Raw genomic sequence first — 20,528 nt, 5'->3', positions numbered from 1 at the left:
TCTCAAAACACCTACCCTGTCATTCTTTGACGGCACAGCATCTCTTGTTGTCAATCATGAATATTGTCAAAGGGCCGACCCTGACGGCCACACTCGGCACTGGCCATAGCCCCAGCCGTAAGCTCGACCGTGATTTGGCCGACATTGTTCTGAACAACCTCGAAAACCAGCAGGACTGGACCGACATGCGCGTCCACGGCGAACACAACGACTACAGCGACGGAGGAGACGATGGCCCGACACAGAGACACCCTCGCACCCTGTTGTCCGGCCTCCCACCGCGCCGCATGTACATCCACCCGGACGAGCAGATCGCCATCATGCGTGCCGAACGGGCGCTGGGCCCCGGTGGACGCATCCCACAGCCGCCCGAGTACGAATGGGTGCTGCCAGTGCACCTGGGAGAGACGCCAACAGTGGGGCAGTTTGCAGCCATCTTTGACTCGATTGATGCGTTGCCGAGGGCGATCGACGGGGAGGCGGATACGACCGCCACGTCGGCCGACGACAACGACTGGAAGGCATGGCGTGGCGCTCGGCGGGGGAAGCGTCTGTTGCTGGCCGTCGTTCAGGACGACTCGTCGGTGGTCTACTACTTTATGCACGACGGCATCGTGAAGCCCAGACAGAACTGAGCACGACACGGAACGATACGATACGATGAACGGCACAATACAACGACGTCAATTTGGCAATTTGGTACGCCAATTTTGCAATTTCGCGCGACTGCATTTCCTCTCACACGCCTACACTGTGAACACGACCTTCTGGACCTTCATGTTGTTGAACAGATCATAGCCCTCGGCGGCGTCGGTGAGCGGCATGATCTTGTCAAACATGAAGCTGAACTTGTCCTGCTTCTTGGCCAGCACCGCGAGCGCATCGGAAAAGATGGAACGCACAGGGCAGCGGCCCATCTGCACGCGAACATTTTTGCTGGAATCGTGGAATCGTGTTAGAACGGAGGTCACGGCGGGGGGCGTCCGAACTTCTGGGGGTAATGAGCACTTACTTGTAGGCCTCGTTGCCGTCCCAGGGAATCTAACAGAGAACGTGTTAGCGACGACGGCGAGGAAAAGGACTGTGGGCGTTGGAACGATTGAGCGAGCGAAGCCTACCTCGGCATTGTGCACGCCAATCGAGCTGATCACACCAAACGGCCGGATCAGGTCAAAGGCCGTCCGCAGCGCCGGGCTCAACCCGACCACCTCGACCACCGCATCCGCGCCCCGGCCCTCGGTCACCTCTTGCACCCGCTGCACCATCCGCTCCTTGTCCTCCACGAAATTGAGCGGCTCCGCGCCCAGCTGCTTGGCCAGCGCCAGACGGCTCGGCACGCTGTCGACGGCAAACAGGTGCTTGGGCTTGTGCTCCAGCGCCGCCACAATGGCGCAGAGGCCGACAGGGCCGCAGCCGACGACGACGATGACGGCGTCCTCGGGCTGCACGTTGGGCGCCAGCAGGCGGAAGGCGTTGCGCGCACCAAAGTAGCCCGTGGGGAAAATGTCGGCCATGAGCACGAGGGCCTTGTCGTCGACGTGGGCCGGCGCCTGGACGACGGTGCCGTCGGCGTTGGGGACGCGCACGAACTCGGCCTGGCCGCCGTCGAGCTTGGGGCAGCCAAACAGCAGGGACTCGTTGCAGCGCGACGACATTTCGTTCTGGCAGTAGAAGCACGTTTGGCACGACGTGGTGAAGGGCGAGACGACCTTGTCGCCAATCTCGACCGTCTTGACGGCCGCGCCCTTTTCGGTCACGACGCCGACAAACTCGTGGCCCATGATGAAGCCGGTGGCCGACGGCTGGTGGCCGCGGAAGACATGGAGCTCGCTGGCGTTCCTGTTAGCAAGAGCGGACGCATGTTGACGACAATTGAAGGAGTGCCAGGACAGAAACGAGAACATACGACCCGCAGAGCGCCGTGGCCTGCACCTTGACAATGACGTCATGGTCGTTCTCAACTGCAAGGCGGGAGGGCTGTTAGAATGGACGTCCACCGTAATACAATGAGACAAGAAACGTCACGATAAAGTACATCTCGATGCTCGATTCGTGCAATGTGCATAGTGTGATGTTTCCTCATTTTTGTGTGGCATGTCAGCGGAACGGTAGATGGAATTAGGTACGTCTCCGACTCACGCTGCGGTATCGGACGGTCCTGGATCGAGACCCTGCCGGGTCCGTCAAAGACGACGGCCTTCATAGTCGCAGACATGTTGCAGCTGTACGAGCAAGAGAATAGTAGCTTTGGACGCGGTTGGTGTTGACGTTGATGTCGAGGATGATTTGCAACATTGAATTGATGTGCCGGACGTGGGCAGATATTATGTCCTGACTTTGGCGACTCTGCGGCCGCGATACGATCGGCCTATTTTGTCCCCATGCCCCTCATTTGCAAGCTTCCACGCGGGAATAGCACCGCAATCCACACAACTGACGCCGTCTCGGAAACGCACCCGATCTTTAAAAGTAATTTACTGAACGTCGCTGTATTCCTTCACTGCACAAACGTAGTCGAAAAGCAACTGAAACACCCGACTGAAACCGGCTTTTGCGGAGAACAAGCGCGGGCAAATACAGAGGCGAATGGAGAGCGAGAGTGAGGAGAAGCCTGCCACAAGCAACAAGCGGCAATCCAGTGTCGGAACTAGTGGCCGGCTTTCGTTAACGCTGGGGCTTTTAGGAGTTCTTTTGTTGATTTGACTGTAGGATACCAGCGGCTTAAGACGCCGAAGACGGCGATATTGTGGCTGATGAAACGGAACACATTTTCCCCCATGATACTAAGGCACTTTTTGAGAGTCGCGATGCGATGCAAATTTCAGAATTATATAATACGTCGGCCAAGTATCGTGGCTCGGTTAACTTCCGGGCAACTGCGACGGCAGGAAGGCGCAACCGTACCGTTAGTTGGCACCTGCCTCATTTCGGCATCCGGCTCCCGGGACCGCACCCGGGATTGTCTACAAAGTCTCAAATACGGAAGGTACGAACGGGCGAGAACGAAGCCGCCTACGACATACAAATTGTACATAAAAGGGCGGCCACCCACTCTCCAAAGTTGCCGTCCGTGGTCCAAGCTCCAACAACAGCTCCTTTCTGCACATTCAACTGGCCATTGCCAGAAAGACTCGAGGCGAGGCCACTCCATGCACCCAAGCACGACGTCTGACTTGCATGTGGGCACGGAGTACAAGGACGACAGCAGGTCTCTGAGGTCGTACTCCGTGCGTCGTACGCGCATGCTGAAGAAAACAAGGGACAGCAAGGCAGCAAGACAACCATAACGCGAATCGAAGGGTCCAGGCACCATGGAGGCTCAGAGAGGCTCTTGCTGGAGCACCTGCACGAGCTGCGCTAGCAGAGCCGCTTGCCGGCCACGCCCGAGACGACCTCGGCGGGGATGCAAGTGGAGACTGCCACGCAATGCTTAGAGGGTACACAAACACGGAAGTTGCCCGATCGGGAGCCCGCTGGAGTGCCCGCGGGAATATGCCCCATACAAAGTCTCGTTAAAGTTGCCCGACCACCACTCCACCCAGACAAATCGGAATAAGACGACGGTGATGATAGTCATAGTGCCCCAGTGCTGCCAATGCGAGACCTGCTTTTAGGAGGCAGCCTGTGCGACTTGTTGGCCACATTGTTCCGCCAGTACCAATGCTTTCGTCTTCGTGTGTTCGGCGTCGTCACTTTTATTTACACCTGTTTACCCCTTTTTTTCCTTGTTTTGTTCTTCCACTGCCCCCTTTCTCTATTTCCATATCCGTCATCGTCTTTCAATAAACGCGTCGCACCACCGTGGAAAAGCGTGTGAAAAGCGGCGCATAAGGCCTCCGCCCCGCAGGTTTGCCAAGAGCGTTCATTCAGTTTCGAGGTATTGGTGGCGTTTTTGCCCCTAGGTCTTGTTCGTACGGCATCTCAGCTGGAGACAAGGGTGTCATCGAACTGCGCTGACCCGTGGTCGTTGTAATGTCTGCCAGTGAGTCAGCTCCAAGTTTTCGGCATGTGTATGTTGAAAAACAGCTCGAGGGCGGTGAGGTGGTCGAGAAATGTCACTGCACACAAAATGGGAACCTTTCAAGGAACCAGCATCCAACAAAGGGGGGAATTGGGAAAGGAAAATGTTCAACGCGCACGAGCAATACACAATTCGACAAAATTGCATATCAACATCCTTTCAAAAAAGGTCAGCTTGGTGGAATAGGGGTGCCAATGTCGAGCCATATATTGAGCCGCTATCGCTGGGCTCCAGGCTCTCGTTCCTCTCGCTTTCGCTCTCGAAGCCTCGCATTTATATCTGTCTCAATTTTCGTTCACTGGGAGGACAAATTATGCGCAGAAGGTACGAAATACGCGGAAAGGAGCTCATCTTGTCCACTCTTGGTTCGTGACCCCCGCCTCCCTGGCTTTTTGTTTCCTGTTCAAATAAAGTCATTCTCCGTATCAGTGGTCGAGATTACTTCGCAAAACAATACGAAAGCGAACAGACAAGTCGAGGAATTTAGCGTGCCCCCCACTCTCTAACATGATGGCGGCTCAGCCAGGCACAACAACGACGGTTGTATCGTTTCTATGCTACTGGCGGCTGAATGCTGAATTTTTGCTACTCCACCCACCGTATAGACCGCGATCCATACGAAAGACTGTCACTTCAGGACCCCTAATACAAAGGAAAGTCTGCTTTTCTGTGCTAGCCTGGTGGCCCCCTCCAACTAACACCAAACGACGTCGACCGTTGCTCGTATGGAGTATTGCTCCGTGCTTGGAGACTAGCTGTAAACTGCAAACGAGCACCACTCTCCTGCACGGACTGCTGAACAACTCCGTTCCAGAAAGTCCTGATTGAAATCGGCAAGCTGACCAAACTACTTCTGGGGCAGGTAAGCGAGACATGCCTCACCTTTTGTTCTGCCTTGGTTTACAGGACCACCCGGCTGGGCCAGGGCTTGTTTTTTTCGTTGGGGGGCTGTCTTGATTTCTTAGGGCAGTCTGGGGCTTGGCAATTAGGTAAAGCATGCACCTGAGAGAACGCCCTGGTATCTCAGGTCCGAAAACATCCTGCAGCATAACAGTATTACCAAGACAATTCCTAAAAATACCGCTGCTTTTGGCGGTGTGTGTAAACGATGCAGGTTATTTTGTATTGAGACTAAGAAACAAGCGTTAAAACGTGGCTTGCATATGGCGTGAGTTTGCGGATGAACTTTGCGGCTCGTTTGGTGTCCATTTCTTGTACTGAGTCGATTAGCTTGATGTCCGATTGCTTTAGCCTCCCCATTTCTTGTCTCTGTTTAATTCCAACCTTGTACGGAGTATTTCGTACTTGTCCTACGGAATTTTGCCTGCCGACAGTAGTTCGGTGGGCATGGGTTCCATGGGTTCCATGGGTTCCGTTGCTTCGAAGGTTGCCATGATCGTGATGCATTTGCACCACTTTTGCGACTTATTTAGCTTCCACCACGCTTGGCTTCATCAACAGGCCAAAAACGCGACGCGAAGAAACAAGAAGAAAAAGTCACTACCTTAAGGGCATTGGCACACATGGCTAGTTTCCTTGCTTCCTGTCCCTCGGCATCATACTTCGAACATCGCGCGGAGGACATTTTCTTGGGCAGTTGATGCATTTGCGGCGTGTTCCCAGCCAGCAGGGTTTTCCGAGGAGCAAAAAGAACCAAAGCTGAGCTAGTTTGACAGCAAAAGATGAAAGAACAAGGGACATGGATGGGGGTGGAGCTTGGGCTGAAAGGCAGTTCAGCAACACTCCCGTATTCGGCTTTGATGCTGTCCGCTTTTCGGATTTCAACTCTCGGTCATCGCTTCATGGTCAATGTGCGGAATGGAACACGTCGTATTCGGCCACAGGCCCTTCTTCTATTCAGCAAGAATGGGCAACAGTAGCCTGCTTCGTTCATTGCTTGAGTCGATGCTAAGGTTGTCTCTGTGGGTAATGGTAGATGCGTCGACTTTATAGTTTTCTTTTACATGTACAGTCTGTACGACACGAGACATGAACCTCTCCTCCTTTGTCTGCTTCGTTTGTCTTGTTGTGTCCTATGTGCCCAATGTGCCCGCTGTGCCTCGTGCTGCTGTACTTTGTATCTAATGTTTGCTCATTTCCTCCTGATTTTTTTATTCCTTTGTCCCCTTCTCAGCCTTGTCAATGCCGACCAAGGGCATCCCATCCCAGTCGCCCATCACTGTTCCAACAACACGCGGGCTCCACTGTCACCCCAGGTATCCGAGGCCAATCCACAGACGAGTTACTGTAAGGTCGACGCAATACGTCGTATTCCCGTCGCCTCTCCTGGTATCCCCCAACTGGCTGGATCTCTGTTCGAAAGATGGAAAAGACAGAGAAGTTAAAAAATAGAAGAAAGAACGGAGAAAATAAGGAGAACGAGATGGACGACAGAGTGCCAACAGCATTGACATTGCGGCGTGTTTCTCTGTCATCAATGTTACCTCCTTCTTTCCTGGACTTTTACAGAGTTTGCGGCTCCTGGAGACTCTCCATCTGATATCTGCAAAGGCCGCAGTGGCGGGCGGCACGGCGCCATACTCCAAACGGCAACGATGCGTGCTGGATCCGGGCGGACACTTTCCGCTTTGCCTGCGGAAGGAGAGTTTGTCCTCCACCATGTTGGGATTTTTTTTTTTTTTTTTTTTTTTTTTTTTTGGTGTTTTTGGTATGTTATGGTCGTCACTGTCACGTCGAGCATGGTGCTAGGCGCCAAAACGCAGCAACGCCTTCTATTCATTGGGTTGTCGAGGCTTGTGTATTTTGTCGCTTCCTTTTCTTGCCTTTGTATGCATTCTGGACGATCGTAGCGTGCACGTCGAGGAACCAGCGCGGCCTTGTGGTCTTTGCATCTTCTGTCGAATATTAAACTATGTTGTTCACTTACCTCGTTTGCTCTTTCCTTGGCGAGGCCTTTCTCTCCTTGCCTCATTGCCTCATTAGTGCCTTGTTTATGTTGTTGACGGTTGCTCCTGCTGATCTTAACAAACCGCCTAGTCTTGCTCCTGCCTTCTTTGATTCCGGTCTGCCAGAAAAGTGAAAATCGCCCAACGTTGCAATATATGGTGAGGAGGCTTTCGAGCAAGCCATATTCCATATCACTCTTCATTTCGTCTAAAAATGCTCATACCGCGCCATATAGGTTTTCCAAAAGTAAGAATAACTCGTGCGCAAAGGCGATAGCTGACACTTCTTAGCTGACAGACATACGCTAGCGCACTTGCACTTTCTTTTTGCTCCTTCCGCCTGTTGCTTCCAAATACCCAATAGGCAGGAGTGGCTGTTCCTTCCTTCCCGCCGCCAATCTGAGCTCCAGACAAAAACGACTATAGGAACTAAACATCTCCTTGGTCAATAAGTGAGCGGCCTGGACCAACGAGCCGGAAGAACACAGCCTGCAATATGGAGGGCACAAAAGAAATATGGACAAAGGAGAGTAAGACAGATTAGAGTTGTCAGAATAGAGTGTCTCACAAACGGCAAGAAACGAGCCTGTGGCTGGAAAATTCCATCACTTTCCAAAAGCATCGGGCAGGAACAGAAAACAGGCAGCAAGGAAAGAGCAGCCGACCGGCATCTGTGGCACCCTCTTTCCATTTCATCCTTCTCATTTCGCAACCTCTCAGCATCACCAGAAGACAAAGCGGAATGCAAAACAATAACAACAGCCAACATATGGGCACCAACGTGCATCCCGCGCTCCTGTTTGTCTCCGAACAGCCCCAAGTCACATCAGCCGCCCCGCCGCTCTCGCTTCCTTCGCCCGACCGCTTCCCGCACTGGTGTGGGTGATTGTGTGTGGGCAATGGACTCTCGCCAGAAGGCTCAACGAGATGGCGTTCCTTTCTCCCTCTCTCCTTTCTTCTGTTCTGCTCCCGTCCGCCTACGTCGTATACGTCGTATTATTCATAAAAATTGTCCACTCCAAACTTGCCTCGAGGTGGCCCTTGTTTTCTAGGCCCGCGTCTATTATTCGGTCTCGCCTTCCGCTTCAGCCATCGAACGACAAACAGTTACCATCTAACGTTTTCTTTGTCTCGCGGACCGTCAAACTATTTTCCACTAGCACTTGGCGGGCCCATCCTTGAATAGAACCGGATCCCTGCGTGTATGTACCAAACCGCGGCTGCCCCACCCCCCTGTTGCTTCCCGAGCCTTTTTTTGTTTGTGTGGACCTTGGTCCGCTCTTTCGAAGAGCCTCTTTTTGCTTGTCTCTTGCTTGTCTTCGGCTGTCTCTTGTCTGCCTTTCGTTCTGCGTTCTGCCCTGGGGCTGTTTTCATTGCATTTCATTCTGTTATCCACTCCATGGAACGTGCAATACGGAATACGCGTTCGCGTGTAAAGTCAATACGTCAAGCTCAAGCAAGTTACTCTGTAGCTTTTTCTTTTCTTTTTTGGTTTGATCATTGGCGCGTATCTGTCTGGTCCCGTTAAATGAGTGCCTCTTTACCCTACATGCGTACGACTTATACGCATCACGAACAATACGCCATAGAAATGATACCAAAAAGTGGAAAGTGGAAATAGCGACGTTGCGAGAATATTGGGGAGCAATGTATCTCGCCATAAGACTCACTGGTAACCCCCAGCAATTGATCACACGTTATTGTCCCCTCTTTCTTATATTTTCGCTGCAACCAGACCACCCTTGACACTTCGTCAAGACGCAGTATCATCATGCAGAACAGCGCAGCAGTGCAGGAGGTAAACTTTTCCTTCTCTCCTTTGTGTTTGTGGGATCCGTAGCCAACGAGAACATTTTCGTGGGACTTTACTACTCCTTTCCGGAATCAAAACTCGACTCCTTCCCGCAGGGAAGTGAAGTGCGCGAAGCCAACGAGACCCCTGGCCAGGTGCCGGGTTTTTTGGCTGTGCCCCTCAAAACGCTCGCTTCCTTTGGTGGGATTCGAACCTCGCAAAAAGGAAAACGATAGGAAATGGCGGGCAACAAGAGGAGGATAGCACATCCCACTTTTATTATGCTACTTCAAAGTATTTGTATTTGTTTCCTCTGTACGTGGACATGATTTTCATCCTGCATCTGTAATTCGTCCACGACAGTTGTGAAATGCACTTTCCTGCCACAACAGGAGCAGCTGCATGGGTTGGCAGATGTTGGGGCGTACTACGAGACGTCCTGTTGGACATGGTGAGGCTTTTACATGGAGGCTTCGGAAAGGAGGCTCTTTGAGAGGCTCTTTGGGGCTCTATTTTGTGCATATATGTGCGGGTGGCGAAATCCTTATTTGAAGGTCTCTCTTGTACTCACTTCTGGACATATTGAGGGGGGAAACGAGGCGCTGGTCACCACATCGGCCGCAAGTTACGGTTCTACAGTCCCTCACCAATCCTGCATCGATGCAAATTGCACTCAGTTCATCCTTCGTCGTGAATCCTTTGGTCCCAAACTTTTCCTGGCTAACCATTATGCGGGCTAAACGCGCTTCGTATCTTACGGCACAGGACAGCTTTTTGTCGTTTGCAGAGTCTACTTGCCTTTATCTCATTACTCGCTCCGGCCTCGTTTCTCTCGTACTTTGTAGCCTTTTGAGTTTTATTTTAGTTTCTGTACGATGTACGAAATGCGGATTCGTCGTATTACCCACACAGAGGTTGCGGCTTCGCATCTCGCTCTTATGGGAATGAGACCTTTTTTCATAGCCTCCTCGACAGGGATTAGTTTTTCTGCAAGACTCCTACCTCTGCCAATGGTGACAATTAATTGGTACGGATGATGATGTTGACAAGGCTTGCACTGCAGTCCACCCAAGCTGCAGTGTAAGGACAAGTCTCTGGTCTCGCATATGCTACTGTATCCCTTTTTGCCAACGGTTTAATTTTCCTCGAACTGTTGGTCTTACGCAGCCCAGACGGCTGCTGGACACTCCGCTTCCTTCCCCCTCGGTCTTTTCCCCTCTTTACAATCGAATCAGTTGTTCTTTGCGTCCAGAATATTCTGACGTTTACTTCAAGACCGTTTTCTCTTCCCCATTCCGTCTAAAATACACCTTGGACTGCCTTCGACATATCCACATGGGCCCGCCATGCATTCCTTGTCTGTCTGCACCCTTGAAATGCGCCCAACCCCACCTAGACCGCCTGGAGTTCTGCTCTTCCTGGACTAGAAAATACTTGGGACTCAACCAAAGAGCTACATCGTACATCAAGTTTGTTTGGCATAGATTCTCAATTTCTTTTGATCCAGGAGCTTACATACATATTACCGTCTCCGCCTCGACAACGACGCCTCCAAAACGTTCGCTACCTGTCCTGCGAAACGGCGCAGTCATCTCTGCGTCTCATTTTTAACCTTCCCCTCCCCTCAGTGAGATATAATTTCTGACCATCCCAACAGATGAGGCACAGAGTCTAAGCAATGCGGCACCCAAAATGGGGCCTTTAGTAAGAAAGGGGGACAGAAATAAGATTGAGACGGCCGTGATCCCTCAGCAATCTTCTAAGCATCTTACATTTTCAACCCTTGATGTTAAAAAAAAGTCTCTCCACAAGCTTGGTTTCGTACCGTCACCCTGCTCCTCTATGGTTGCAGTGGTTCCTCTGGTTCTTGTCTTGCCCTGTTTTCCTGGTTGTCGCTGTCGGTTGGCTTCTCTGCACCTCACTCCACTCACTTCTCAGCATGTAACACACCCCCTTGGTGCCATGCCACAACCCCCTGCACATTCCCCGTAGCGCAGGGCTTGACAGGGAATCGGGCCAGAACGCAAGGCCATCAGCCGCCAGGACATGGTCGCAGCCCGCCTTTTCGGCCCATCACATCATCTTCAACGGCCAGCAATGGAGACTGGACAGGGCCAGGCACAGCACACCAGTTGCTGATCTCTCCCCTATCTCTGCCATTGCGTATCATTTTTTTTTCTGTTTTCTTTCTTTTCTGGGTTGGATACCACCTTTTGATACTTCTTTTTTTTTTTTTTTTTTTTGTTAGTATTCTGACATTGTCACCTCCTTTTTACTGCCTTTTGTTCTTGCCTCGTAGAAACTAAGTATCTCCAGCTCGCTCCTTCCTTTCTTTCTTAAAATCCATAACGAAGGCCGAAGGCAACAGCGATTGGTGGCACCTTCCGCCACCAGAATTTGATCACAAGGCGGCCCCTTTCCCTCGTGAAGCATCATTCTCACCTTTGCCTCTCATTTGCCTCTCCTTTTCCCCTCATCGATTTGCTGCCTTCTTATCCCACTCCCTCATTCTCACGCGGACACGCACCCTCGCTAGCTAAGCCCACCGGCGACGTACATCCAGTTGTGCACTTTTATGTCTCCTTTCACCAACATCTACAGTCCCACCACGTCCGCCACATCCACATCATCTGCCACCGCCGTGACCTCCAAAGGAGACGCGTCGACAAGGGGCAGAGCACCAGTCCCCGAGCCAAACGGCTTTTTGGTCCCTGTTATCACTCCGTCTCGCCCTTGGCGTCATCAGCCTCAACCCCCAATGCCCACATCGCCGCATCGCCCGAGTCCTACGAACGTATTAGCCGCCTTCCGCCGCCGCCAAAAATAGTCAAACGTCAAGACCCTGTGTTCAGTGTGGCAGGACCGTAAGACAAGAAACGAATCGAAACGAAACACACGCACGCGCTCGCTCTCTCTCTGGCCGACTCCCGGATACCAGCAGACGGTCTGCAGCCTAAACAAGAAACAAATCACAACGCGCCGTGCTGCACTTGACGGTGCCGCGCAACATCATACAAGGGCCACAATAAAACAACCCGACCTCGGACCAAGCACAGGAAATATCGAGCACATACGCCACACCAAGTTTGCAGCTCTCCCTCTTTATTTTTATTTTTATTTTTTATTTTTATTTTTTTTATTTCCCAGTGCTATATTTCCGCCAGACATTCCAGCAACAACTACCGCGGCCGTGTTACGCAAGCCCGCTTTTTTTCTTTGAAATCGACCGACAAGGAAAGGAAACAAAGCCAACCAAAACCGAAAGAGCCTGGACCAAACGCCAAAGACAACGAACCGAGAGTGTGGTACCTAGTCCCGGCCTTGCCACGCGGCGGGGACGACAGCGCCCTCCTCAGGGTCCATACAGTTAAGCAAAGAAGAGGCACATAAACAAAACAGAAAAGAAAAGAAAGAAGGCACGAAAGAAAAAGAACAAGACTGGAGGAGCCATTCAAGCTCCTGCCCAACCATCCTCAACACCGACAGCTCTAGAAGCCCAGACCGAGGAGGGGAAAACAGGGACACAGACAATCCCCAAATCCCACGGCCAACCAATCCAATCTCTTTCTTGGTCTCCTATTACCTTGCGTCTCACAGCCTCCTGCCTCTCCTGCCTCTCCTGCCTCTCCACGCCTCGACTTTGCTCACCCGCCTCGATCACTCATTCGCCTTCCACACTAAGCAAATTGGCGCGCAAACGTTGCGCACTTCTGCAGTTCCTCCCCGCTGCTCCGTTGGCACGGAGTACGTGCTTTCTGGATTGCAGCCATTGCACTGCATGCAAGAGTGTGTGCCTTGTTTACTCTCGTTGGGCTTTTGTACGCGCCACATTATTCACCACCACCCCCTCCTCGTTGTGCTTGCTCAAGTGCACATGTGTGTGCCTGTGTCTAATATAGCGTCAACCTTCGACGCTGATTGCAGTTGACAAGAGGGATATAGCCGGACGGCACACCAATCTCCAATCTGTGAGACAGCTGCAGTACTTCGATCTAGTTGTAGCATCTCGAATCTCATGGGCCGCTGTCTCGCCTTGTCATCCTGTCTCCTCTCTTCCCTCCAGCTCCACCGTGGCATACCCAACCTACCTTTCCCCGTCTCGTCTCGTTTTATCCCCTTCAACTCTTCAGCCGCTTGCCCCCCTCGTCGGTTCTTTGCCGTCCACTCTCGTACTAGTCCCCCTTGGTCTTACCCACAAACAACTCTACGTCTCCAACCTTTGTCTAACATCGTCTGTCTTACTTGGCCTGGTTGTTTACCTTGCACAGCTTTTATTGTCTGTTCGTCCTGTGCCTTCGTGCACTCCACCCCATGGCGAGCTGATGCCACCCAGGCCCACCTCCTGGAACTTCTCTGACTGTCGTCAAGAGTCCTCCGAACATCCTGATCCTCTATTTCCCCCCTTCCCTTGTCTTGGGTCTTCTACTTCTTCTTCCCCGTCCCTCTCACATTCACCTTCTTTCCCCGTCTTCTTTATAATATCGAGCCGTCCCCTTTACCCAACGGGGACGAGCACGGCCGGAAGATATGAATACGGTACACTCCACCAGCGCCACCCTTGCCTCCCTCAACTCAGCAGATGTCTACGATTCCGATGGCATCGACCCGCGGGAGAGCCCGCCCCTACAGCAAAAGACGCTGAAGCTGCGCATAACTCCTAGCCCCCCGCCCAAAGTGACTGAAGTTAGTCGTTCCTCCCTGCACTCCTCTCCCTCTACCTCCCGTCGCCGTTCCTCTTCTAATCGTCGTCGCAAGGCCAAACCGTCACTCGGACAGACTGTGCTTCTGCAGTACATGGCAGGCGGGCGGAACCCTGATATTGCTCATTTTGCCAGCCAATGTGTCCCCTCTGACGAGTCCGAGGAGGACGAAGACGACGACGAGGACGACGAGGACGAGGATATTGGCCGGACCCGCGAGTCGACCTCGGAATTCCTAAACAACGACTCAGACAGCGATAAAGACGACGACGAGGATAGCACGGACGAGGACGGTGTCCGGAGGAGCCACAAGGAGATATCCGACCAGAACCACAAACGTCTGTTTATTGGAGAGACAAGGCAACGATACTCAACAGACGCCAGGCCGTCAAGGCCAGAACAGCAGCAGCAGCCATCAGTACACCGTGAAGGGCGTGAAAGGTCTCCAAGAGGCAAACAACGGCAGCAATCACCTAACAGCCCACTGACATTAGACAACGGCGATGACGCCATGTCTCTGGACGAACCTAGCCCTCCGCCACAGAGACCGCCGCAGCAATCACATCAGCACGGCCGGCAGCAGCAAGAAAAGCCGGAACGGAGTCCTGAACATGACAGAAAACAACAACATGCGGGATCCGGAGCCGCCGGTACGGTCCCTTTAGCGGGCGCAAACCTAGCTGCGATAGCAATGGCTGCGGCGGGAGCCATCGCGAATCCAGGCCAGAGTGGACAGCCATCCGATGTCACAATACCGCGGACAACCTCCATCGGTATCAGACCTGATACGAGCCTGGCTCCCCCGCCACCTCCGCGCTCACCAGGAGCCAAGAGAGACCACAGCGGCGCTCTCAAGCCCATATCTGTCGCACCCGGTGGCCTTCGCTTGGAAAGCATCGTATTGTCCCCGCAACAACAGCATGGCGGCCGCCCGGCTGGGCCTATGGACGCCGCAGGCAGCAGGAGCGGCGGTGGCCTCAGTCCAGAACAAATGCGCCGCCAGTACTCTTCCTCGTCGCAAAACGCCGTTCCCGCATATTCGCCTCGCCCCGGCAGCACCGCGTCCCACCAGGACCAGCAATCCGACCAGTCCCAATTACTAACCCCGGCATCCGCCGTAACGCCTGGAGCAATGTCCGCTTCCTCGACGACGTTTCCACCTCTTCTTTTGAGAGACGACCGCTCTGTGGTTGGCAGCACTGGGGCCTCGTCACTCGCCACGCCCTCATCTACACACTCACCCAACGACTACCACTCCCCTTTCTCTCCAAATGGTACCGGTGTCGCTGCATCGCCGGCGCAGATCACGGCATTCTCGCCGCTGAACCAAGCTGACTTCCACGTCTACCGACAATCCACTGGTAGTTCCCTGCCGTCGCTACCGCCGATGCAACCGTACGGCTCGCCACGAAACGATATCAATAGCGCCGCGTCTCCTATGTCTGCAAATACCCCGGCGGGCCATACTCCCAGCAACCACAGCAGCAGTGGCAGTGCTGGACAGTCACAACAAACCCTGCTCCCGCCGATCCGTGAGCACCTCGCGGGCCCCCTTACGGAGTCCAGCCCGACAGGCTCAGAAACCCGACGACCGCCTCACTTCATTCCGCCTCCGACTGGGTACACACGGCTCCCTTCCATTTCACATTCACACCACTCGTCGCCCCCATCTCCAGACGAAATTTATCGTCGGAACAGTGACCATGCGTCGCCAAACAGCAGTTCCGGGAATTTTGGAGGCCAGCCTGGCAGTACTCAGTCCTACTACGCTCCGCAGAGTGCACACTTGAGCAATCATAACGGCGGCCACCGTGGTACGGCCGAGTACGGCGCAGACACACCCACTTCGGAACCACATTACAGCACACCTGGGTCGACTGGCCGGCCAGCCGCCTCCCCTGGACACCTATTGAACCCGATGGTGACGTCTCCGCTACCGGGCCCGGTAGCATGATCCTCCCTCCGGTCAGACACGACAGTACGCCGCGCCAGCAACCATCGATCGAGTCTCTCACCAGTCACATGCTGCCGCACTCGCCCAATGGCCAGCATATGCCGCCGCCACCACTCGCTCACCCTCAGCAACAGCCGCAACAACGACCATCACAGCCGTTGCATACGGCGGCCCAGGGCCCGTACAAGTGTGAAGTGCCGGGCTGCACCGCCGCGCCTTTCCCGACACAATACCTCTTGAACTCTCACGCCAATGTGCACTCCTCTGCACGGCCGCACTACTGTCCTGTCTCTGGCTGCCCACGAAGCGAAACCGGTAAGGGCTTCAAACGCAAAAATGAGATGATCCGTCATGGTCTTGTGCACCAGTCGCCGGGCTATGTGTGCCCGTTTTGTCCGGACCGGGAGCACAAGTACCCGCGTCCAGACAACTTGCAAAGGTACGACATGCAATGGATCCCTCCTCTTGTATTTCAACCTTTGTTCTAACCCGGTCATTTATAGGCACGTCCGTGTTCACCACAAAGAAAAGAGCAAAGACGATCCCCTTCTACGCGATGTCCTGGCTCAGCGCGCGGAGGGTCCCAGTCGAGGCCGCCGCCGCCGCCTGTAAATGCCGGTTCGAACAATGCAACAAGTCAGTGGTCATGAAATCCACTTACATTCCATCTACGGTTTTGAGTACGTTGTCCCGTTGCATATCAAATATTGGGTTTGATATGGGCGGACAAAGAAAAGGAGCTCGTGCTATATACGAGACTATTGTGTTTTCTAGCGTCTATTGGTGGTTTTTGTGGCCTTTATACGTTTTTTTATCGGATTTTCACTTTTTGATGCCCAAAACCAAGCCATTTTGTTTATTTTTGCTAGGTTTTATTTCATGACATACCCCTTTTCTGTTTTTCTCTTCATGTTTATACTTACAAATCACATTTACATTACTTGCCACATACGTTTTGCTTTTCATCACTCTGCAGCGAATCAAACCAGGTGTCCATTAGGTAGCGGAAGACGGTGCGGCACGATAGCGTTGCCCGTGGGACCGTCTGTATTTACGGTATCCTGCCTGCACACTTGAGGACGGAGCATGATGGCGCTTGACGTTTCAATGTAGGCGAGGTCATCATCGTCAAAACGGGCCAGCGTTTCCGTTTTCAAGGCGCCCAGCACGTCGGTGGCCGACGCAAACTCAGCATGCCAACACCTGCGAATCGCGTCGGCAAACATGAGCGGGCTGTCTACACCACCATTGCCAGTATCAATGTCACCAAGCGAGGGGAATTCCAAACGAAAATAGCGGGCCTCCACTTCCTCGTCCGTCAACGTGTCGTACGGACGCGCCCCTGTCACGATATGATATAGGGTTGATCCCAGCGCGAACAGGTCTGTCGTCTCGTTGGCGACCGTGGAACGCCTGGCTGTTGAATCGCCTGGTTCATGGGCCATACAGTACCTCGCGCTTTCAAGACCAAAGTTCATCTTCCCCCGGAAGCCGCTGCCAGATAGGTCGATGATGCGCAGGCCGAACTGCGTGTCGATAAGCATGTTGCCTGGCTGTATATCTGCGTGGATCACCTCGTGTTGGTGTAGCAGTGCGATGCCGTCGGTGGCCTCGAGGGCCCAGCGGGCGCGCAGCCGGGCGGGGATCGTGGGCACGCCGTCCACGACGTCGGCCGAGTGTTTGGCAAGGTACTCGCGCAGGGTGCCGTTGGCCATGTATTCAAGCTCGATGCCTGCGTCGTTGTCGTGGTCAAACCAGTGAAGCATACGCAGAGTTCGGCGGCTATCCCTGGGCAGATGCTCGTAGATTTCGATTTCGCGGCGCATCTCATCGACCAAATATACACTGTGACCCTTTAGAGCCGGGTTTACGACTTTTCGGACTCGTTTTTGGCCGTGCACCAGCTCGACACGGCCTGTGCTGCCAGCGCCGACAAATGAGCCCTATGCGTTGTTGAGTTAGCAAAGCAGACGATGCAAAGGAGGATGAAACGTGGGCTTCTTTTTCGTCGTACACAGGACTCAACGGTGCCTGGGTCCGTCGTATCATCATTTTTGGTGTCTGTTTGTTCTTTCGCCATTGTCAACAAGTTTAACGGGCCTGGAAACGGTAGCATAGGATACTGTTCACCTTCTGATGGAATAATAAAGCGTACTACAACGTCCCGTGTGCCATACATCAACGGAGGATGAGCGCAGATGACTAATAACGCCAGCCAGAGCGGCCCGTGCCCGAAACGCCAATAACTCCTACATGTTTTCTCTTCATGTCTATCATTACAAATATTCGCATTTGCATTATTGTCTACCTTTGTCTCATTGTTCTCCTCACACCAACAAAGCGTTGGCGAGGACCAGCGAATACCCGCTGCTGTACGTGTATCGGCTGTACCTCGCTCCTCTGCTCCCAGAGAGAATGGACGCACTTCTTATTTTCATCTTACTTTTCCTCACGTATTAGATATTGTTTACTGTCTTTGATGCGCCTCCTTGACGTCTAGCTAACGTGACGTTTGTCGCCAGCTGGCAGGTGGGTCCGCAAGCTGTAAGTGCTGGCCAATCACACTGCACAGTTGCCACTGCGCTCTTCGAATGCTTCTCCGTTCCCGCCAATGGGCCCCGCCTACCAAACGAGGAAAAAACTGGTGCGCTTAGGTGCGCTACGGTTGGCAGCTGCTCTGATCAAGCACGGGGGTCTTTTTGCCCAAGCGAAAAAAGTTGCTCCAAAACGAGAATGTGACCGCCAAAAAGATCTCCTGATGCTCGACCACGAAACAATAGCTTGACCGCACCCCCCTTCCATTCCGTTCCGCACAAACAGCGCAGCGTTCAATTGCAATTGCTCGATCGACTACGGGCTCGGGCAGTTGGCGAGAGTGGGAGCAAGAAGCGAAACATCGAGAACCGAGCAGACACACCACACACAGCCGACATGGCCATCTCGACACCACCACGCAGCGTCTCGGACGCCACGCGCTTCACCTCGACGACTCCCCACGCCTGGAGCGCTGCTGCCGCCGCCTCGGTCCGCCGCGCCACGTCCTCACAAGCCGCCTTCGCTTCCTCGTCCTCGTCCCCCTCGTCCTCCTCTTCCAACACCTCCCGCTTCCAGAGCCCCGCCAGCAGCCGGCCGCCCGCGGCAGCACAATCCAAAGCTGCACGGCGAGGCGCCGCACCCGCGCCGGGTGGCCCGCGGGGCCCGCGGGGCCCGTCCCCTGCCGGTGGTGCCGCGGCGCCTGTTGCTGGCGAGACCCCCGAGCAGAAAGTCGCCCGTCTCCGCGCCGCCCACCAGGCCGCCAAGAATGCAAAAGTCTCGCAGCTCGACCGCGTCATTGGCGGCACGCGCCGTGTCTTTGACAACGCGCACCGCTTTACCATTGTCGGCCTGATTGGCTTTACCGGTAGGTCAGACCGGTCTTTGTTTTGTTTTTTTTTTCTTTCTTTCTTTATTTTTTGTTCTTTATTTTTTGTTCTCCACGTCAAGGTCTAACGAACCTCGTTCCCAGCCATCGCCGGCTTGTTGACGGCGTACACGACCGTCGACATGCTGCGGTTCAACAGCCGCCGCAAGAAGGAGTTCCAGGCCGCCCAGCAGCAGATGGACGCCGACAGCCTGGCGGCCGCCCGCCTCGCGTTTATGCGCGGCGACGCCACGCCAGCACAGGTTGCCATGGTCGAGGTAGCACACGAGCACGAAAAGGCTGTGCGGAGCAGCGCGGACGGCGGTGCTGCCGCTGCTGCCGATGCCAGCCGTGGCGAAGCGCCCATTTTCAAGGTGCCGAGCCTGCTCGGTGCGCCTGCGCCGGTGGCCGCACCGGTGGCCGCTCCAGAACAGGAGGCGGCGGCCACGACGTCGACAGATGCGTCGTCCTGGGGCGGTGGCATCCGCTCGTGGTTCTCGTCGACGCCGCGTGCCAAGGAGGAGGACGACGCGAGCAAGGCCGCCGGCGTGCCGCCGAAAGAGAGGGACACGGGCCGGGCACTGGAGGAGAAGCAAAAGGCCGCCGCCGCCGCGTACCAGGCGATTACCGACCGGGCACGGCAGGCGCTGGACAGTGAGCGCGCCAACCAGCGAGACGGTGGCCCGCTGGACCGACTGGGACTTGACGACAAGAGCCACGGCACGGCTGTCCCGGATACCCCGGCTGCCACCCCCGCTGCCAAGAAGAGCTGGTGGCAGGTGTGGTAGAGTGGTGCGGGCGAGGGGACCTGGGGGCATGGGTGAAAAAATCGATGGGCAGGTTGCTAATGGTGACTTGTCCATTGGCTGTATATTATCAAATCCTAAAAGAGAACTGGTGGCTTCTTGTTGCATTCTATTTTCACATTACATCTCTCTCTCACATTCATGCCGTCTGTCTTCTTTGCATTTCATGGTGTCTCTGGGACAGCAGAGACTTGTGCTTGATATAGTCCAAAATTCACCAGTCAAATCATGAAGCGGCAGCAACGCTCAAGTTTAGCGTTGCCAATGTTCGTTTCAAAATCCAACGAAGAAGGTCTTTCCGCTGGTCTGGATTTGCATTGTAATTCTGCTGTCTGGTCGTGTTCTCATTATAGTATACTAATAAATACATGTAAGGAACGGAAGGGGGGTATTAGTCGGTATTAAAAAAGGAGTGAATGCCAATAAACATAGTGCACAATGGTAGAGGCGTCGCAGTGTATCCCCCGTTGTTGTTCTGAGCAGGGGCAGTCTGCTGTTGATGTAAGTCGAGAATGAATGTGTGACAAGTCCGTGGAGCCCGGGCTGCCTAAAAAAAGAAAAGAAAAAAAAATCAATCCTCGAAAGTCGCCATGCTGTGGTGAAAAGCAATAAAAGCAAAATATAGACACGCTGTAACGGAAACCGAAAGAACGCCGTAGCAAATGGAACAAGGAACTGGTAAGAAGAAATCGAGGCCATGAGTGAAATTGGTCGGCAATTACTGCTTGTCGCAAAACCCGCTTAGAGAAGTTAGGGAAAGAGGCCAGTGACGGCGTGGAACGAACGGAAAGTAAGCTCAGCGAAGAGTCGTATCAATCGTAGTCGCCGTGAGATCTACTGGTCACAACTCGGCGCAATGGCGGTTGGAATGACAACCCTCGATAGCAGGCCTGTCGATGCAGGCACAGTCTGGCAAGGGCGGCAGCCTGTGAGAGAAATGGCTTTGTCG

At 53.8% G+C, this 20,528-nt stretch overlaps 5 protein-coding genes across 5 annotated transcripts; 3 read left to right on the top strand and 2 right to left on the bottom strand.

Annotated features, from left to right (window-relative positions):
• Positions 1-56: 56 nt before the first annotated feature.
• SPBR_03276 (uncharacterized protein) lies at positions 57-635 on the top strand (the record flags this gene model as incomplete). Its single annotated transcript, XM_040761579.1, has 1 exon — positions 57-635. One exon carries the CDS (start codon positions 57-59, stop codon positions 633-635), a length of 579 nt encoding a protein of 192 aa, XP_040620119.1.
• A 111-nt stretch (positions 636-746) lies between these two features.
• On the bottom strand, positions 747-2,215 carry SPBR_02775 (alcohol dehydrogenase; the record flags this gene model as incomplete). Its single annotated transcript, XM_040761078.1, has 5 exons — positions 747-936; positions 1,013-1,041; positions 1,119-1,839; positions 1,907-1,961; positions 2,140-2,215. 5 exons carry the CDS (start codon positions 2,213-2,215, stop codon positions 747-749), a joined length of 1,071 nt encoding a protein of 356 aa, XP_040620118.1.
• Positions 2,216-13,246: 11,031 nt separating this feature from the next.
• On the top strand, positions 13,247-15,985 carry SPBR_02330 (uncharacterized protein; the record flags this gene model as incomplete). The annotated part of the gene is made up of 5 exons (XM_040760633.1): positions 13,247-13,402; positions 13,475-14,951; positions 15,118-15,140; positions 15,283-15,812; positions 15,877-15,985. The coding sequence occupies 5 exons, from the start codon at positions 13,247-13,249 to the stop codon at positions 15,983-15,985; spliced, it is 2,295 nt and encodes a 764-aa protein (XP_040620117.1).
• Positions 15,986-16,353: 368 nt separating this feature from the next.
• SPBR_02972 (uncharacterized protein) lies at positions 16,354-17,453 on the bottom strand (the record flags this gene model as incomplete). The annotated part of the gene is made up of 2 exons (XM_040761275.1): positions 16,354-17,316; positions 17,388-17,453. The coding sequence occupies 2 exons, from the start codon at positions 17,451-17,453 to the stop codon at positions 16,354-16,356; spliced, it is 1,029 nt and encodes a 342-aa protein (XP_040620116.1).
• An 851-nt stretch (positions 17,454-18,304) lies between these two features.
• On the top strand, positions 18,305-19,561 carry SPBR_02879 (uncharacterized protein; the record flags this gene model as incomplete). The annotated part of the gene is made up of 2 exons (XM_040761182.1): positions 18,305-18,773; positions 18,879-19,561. 2 exons carry the CDS (start codon positions 18,305-18,307, stop codon positions 19,559-19,561), a joined length of 1,152 nt encoding a protein of 383 aa, XP_040620115.1.
• Positions 19,562-20,528: the final 967 nt, after the last annotated feature.

The sequence above is a fragment of the Sporothrix brasiliensis genome, assembly GCF_000820605.1.
Source record: "Sporothrix brasiliensis 5110 chromosome Unknown Cont17, whole genome shotgun sequence".
Taxonomy (NCBI): Eukaryota; Fungi; Ascomycota; class Sordariomycetes; order Ophiostomatales; family Ophiostomataceae; genus Sporothrix; species Sporothrix brasiliensis.
Note: the sequence above shows the minus strand (reverse complement) of the source record. Positions and strands in the feature narration are given on the sequence as shown.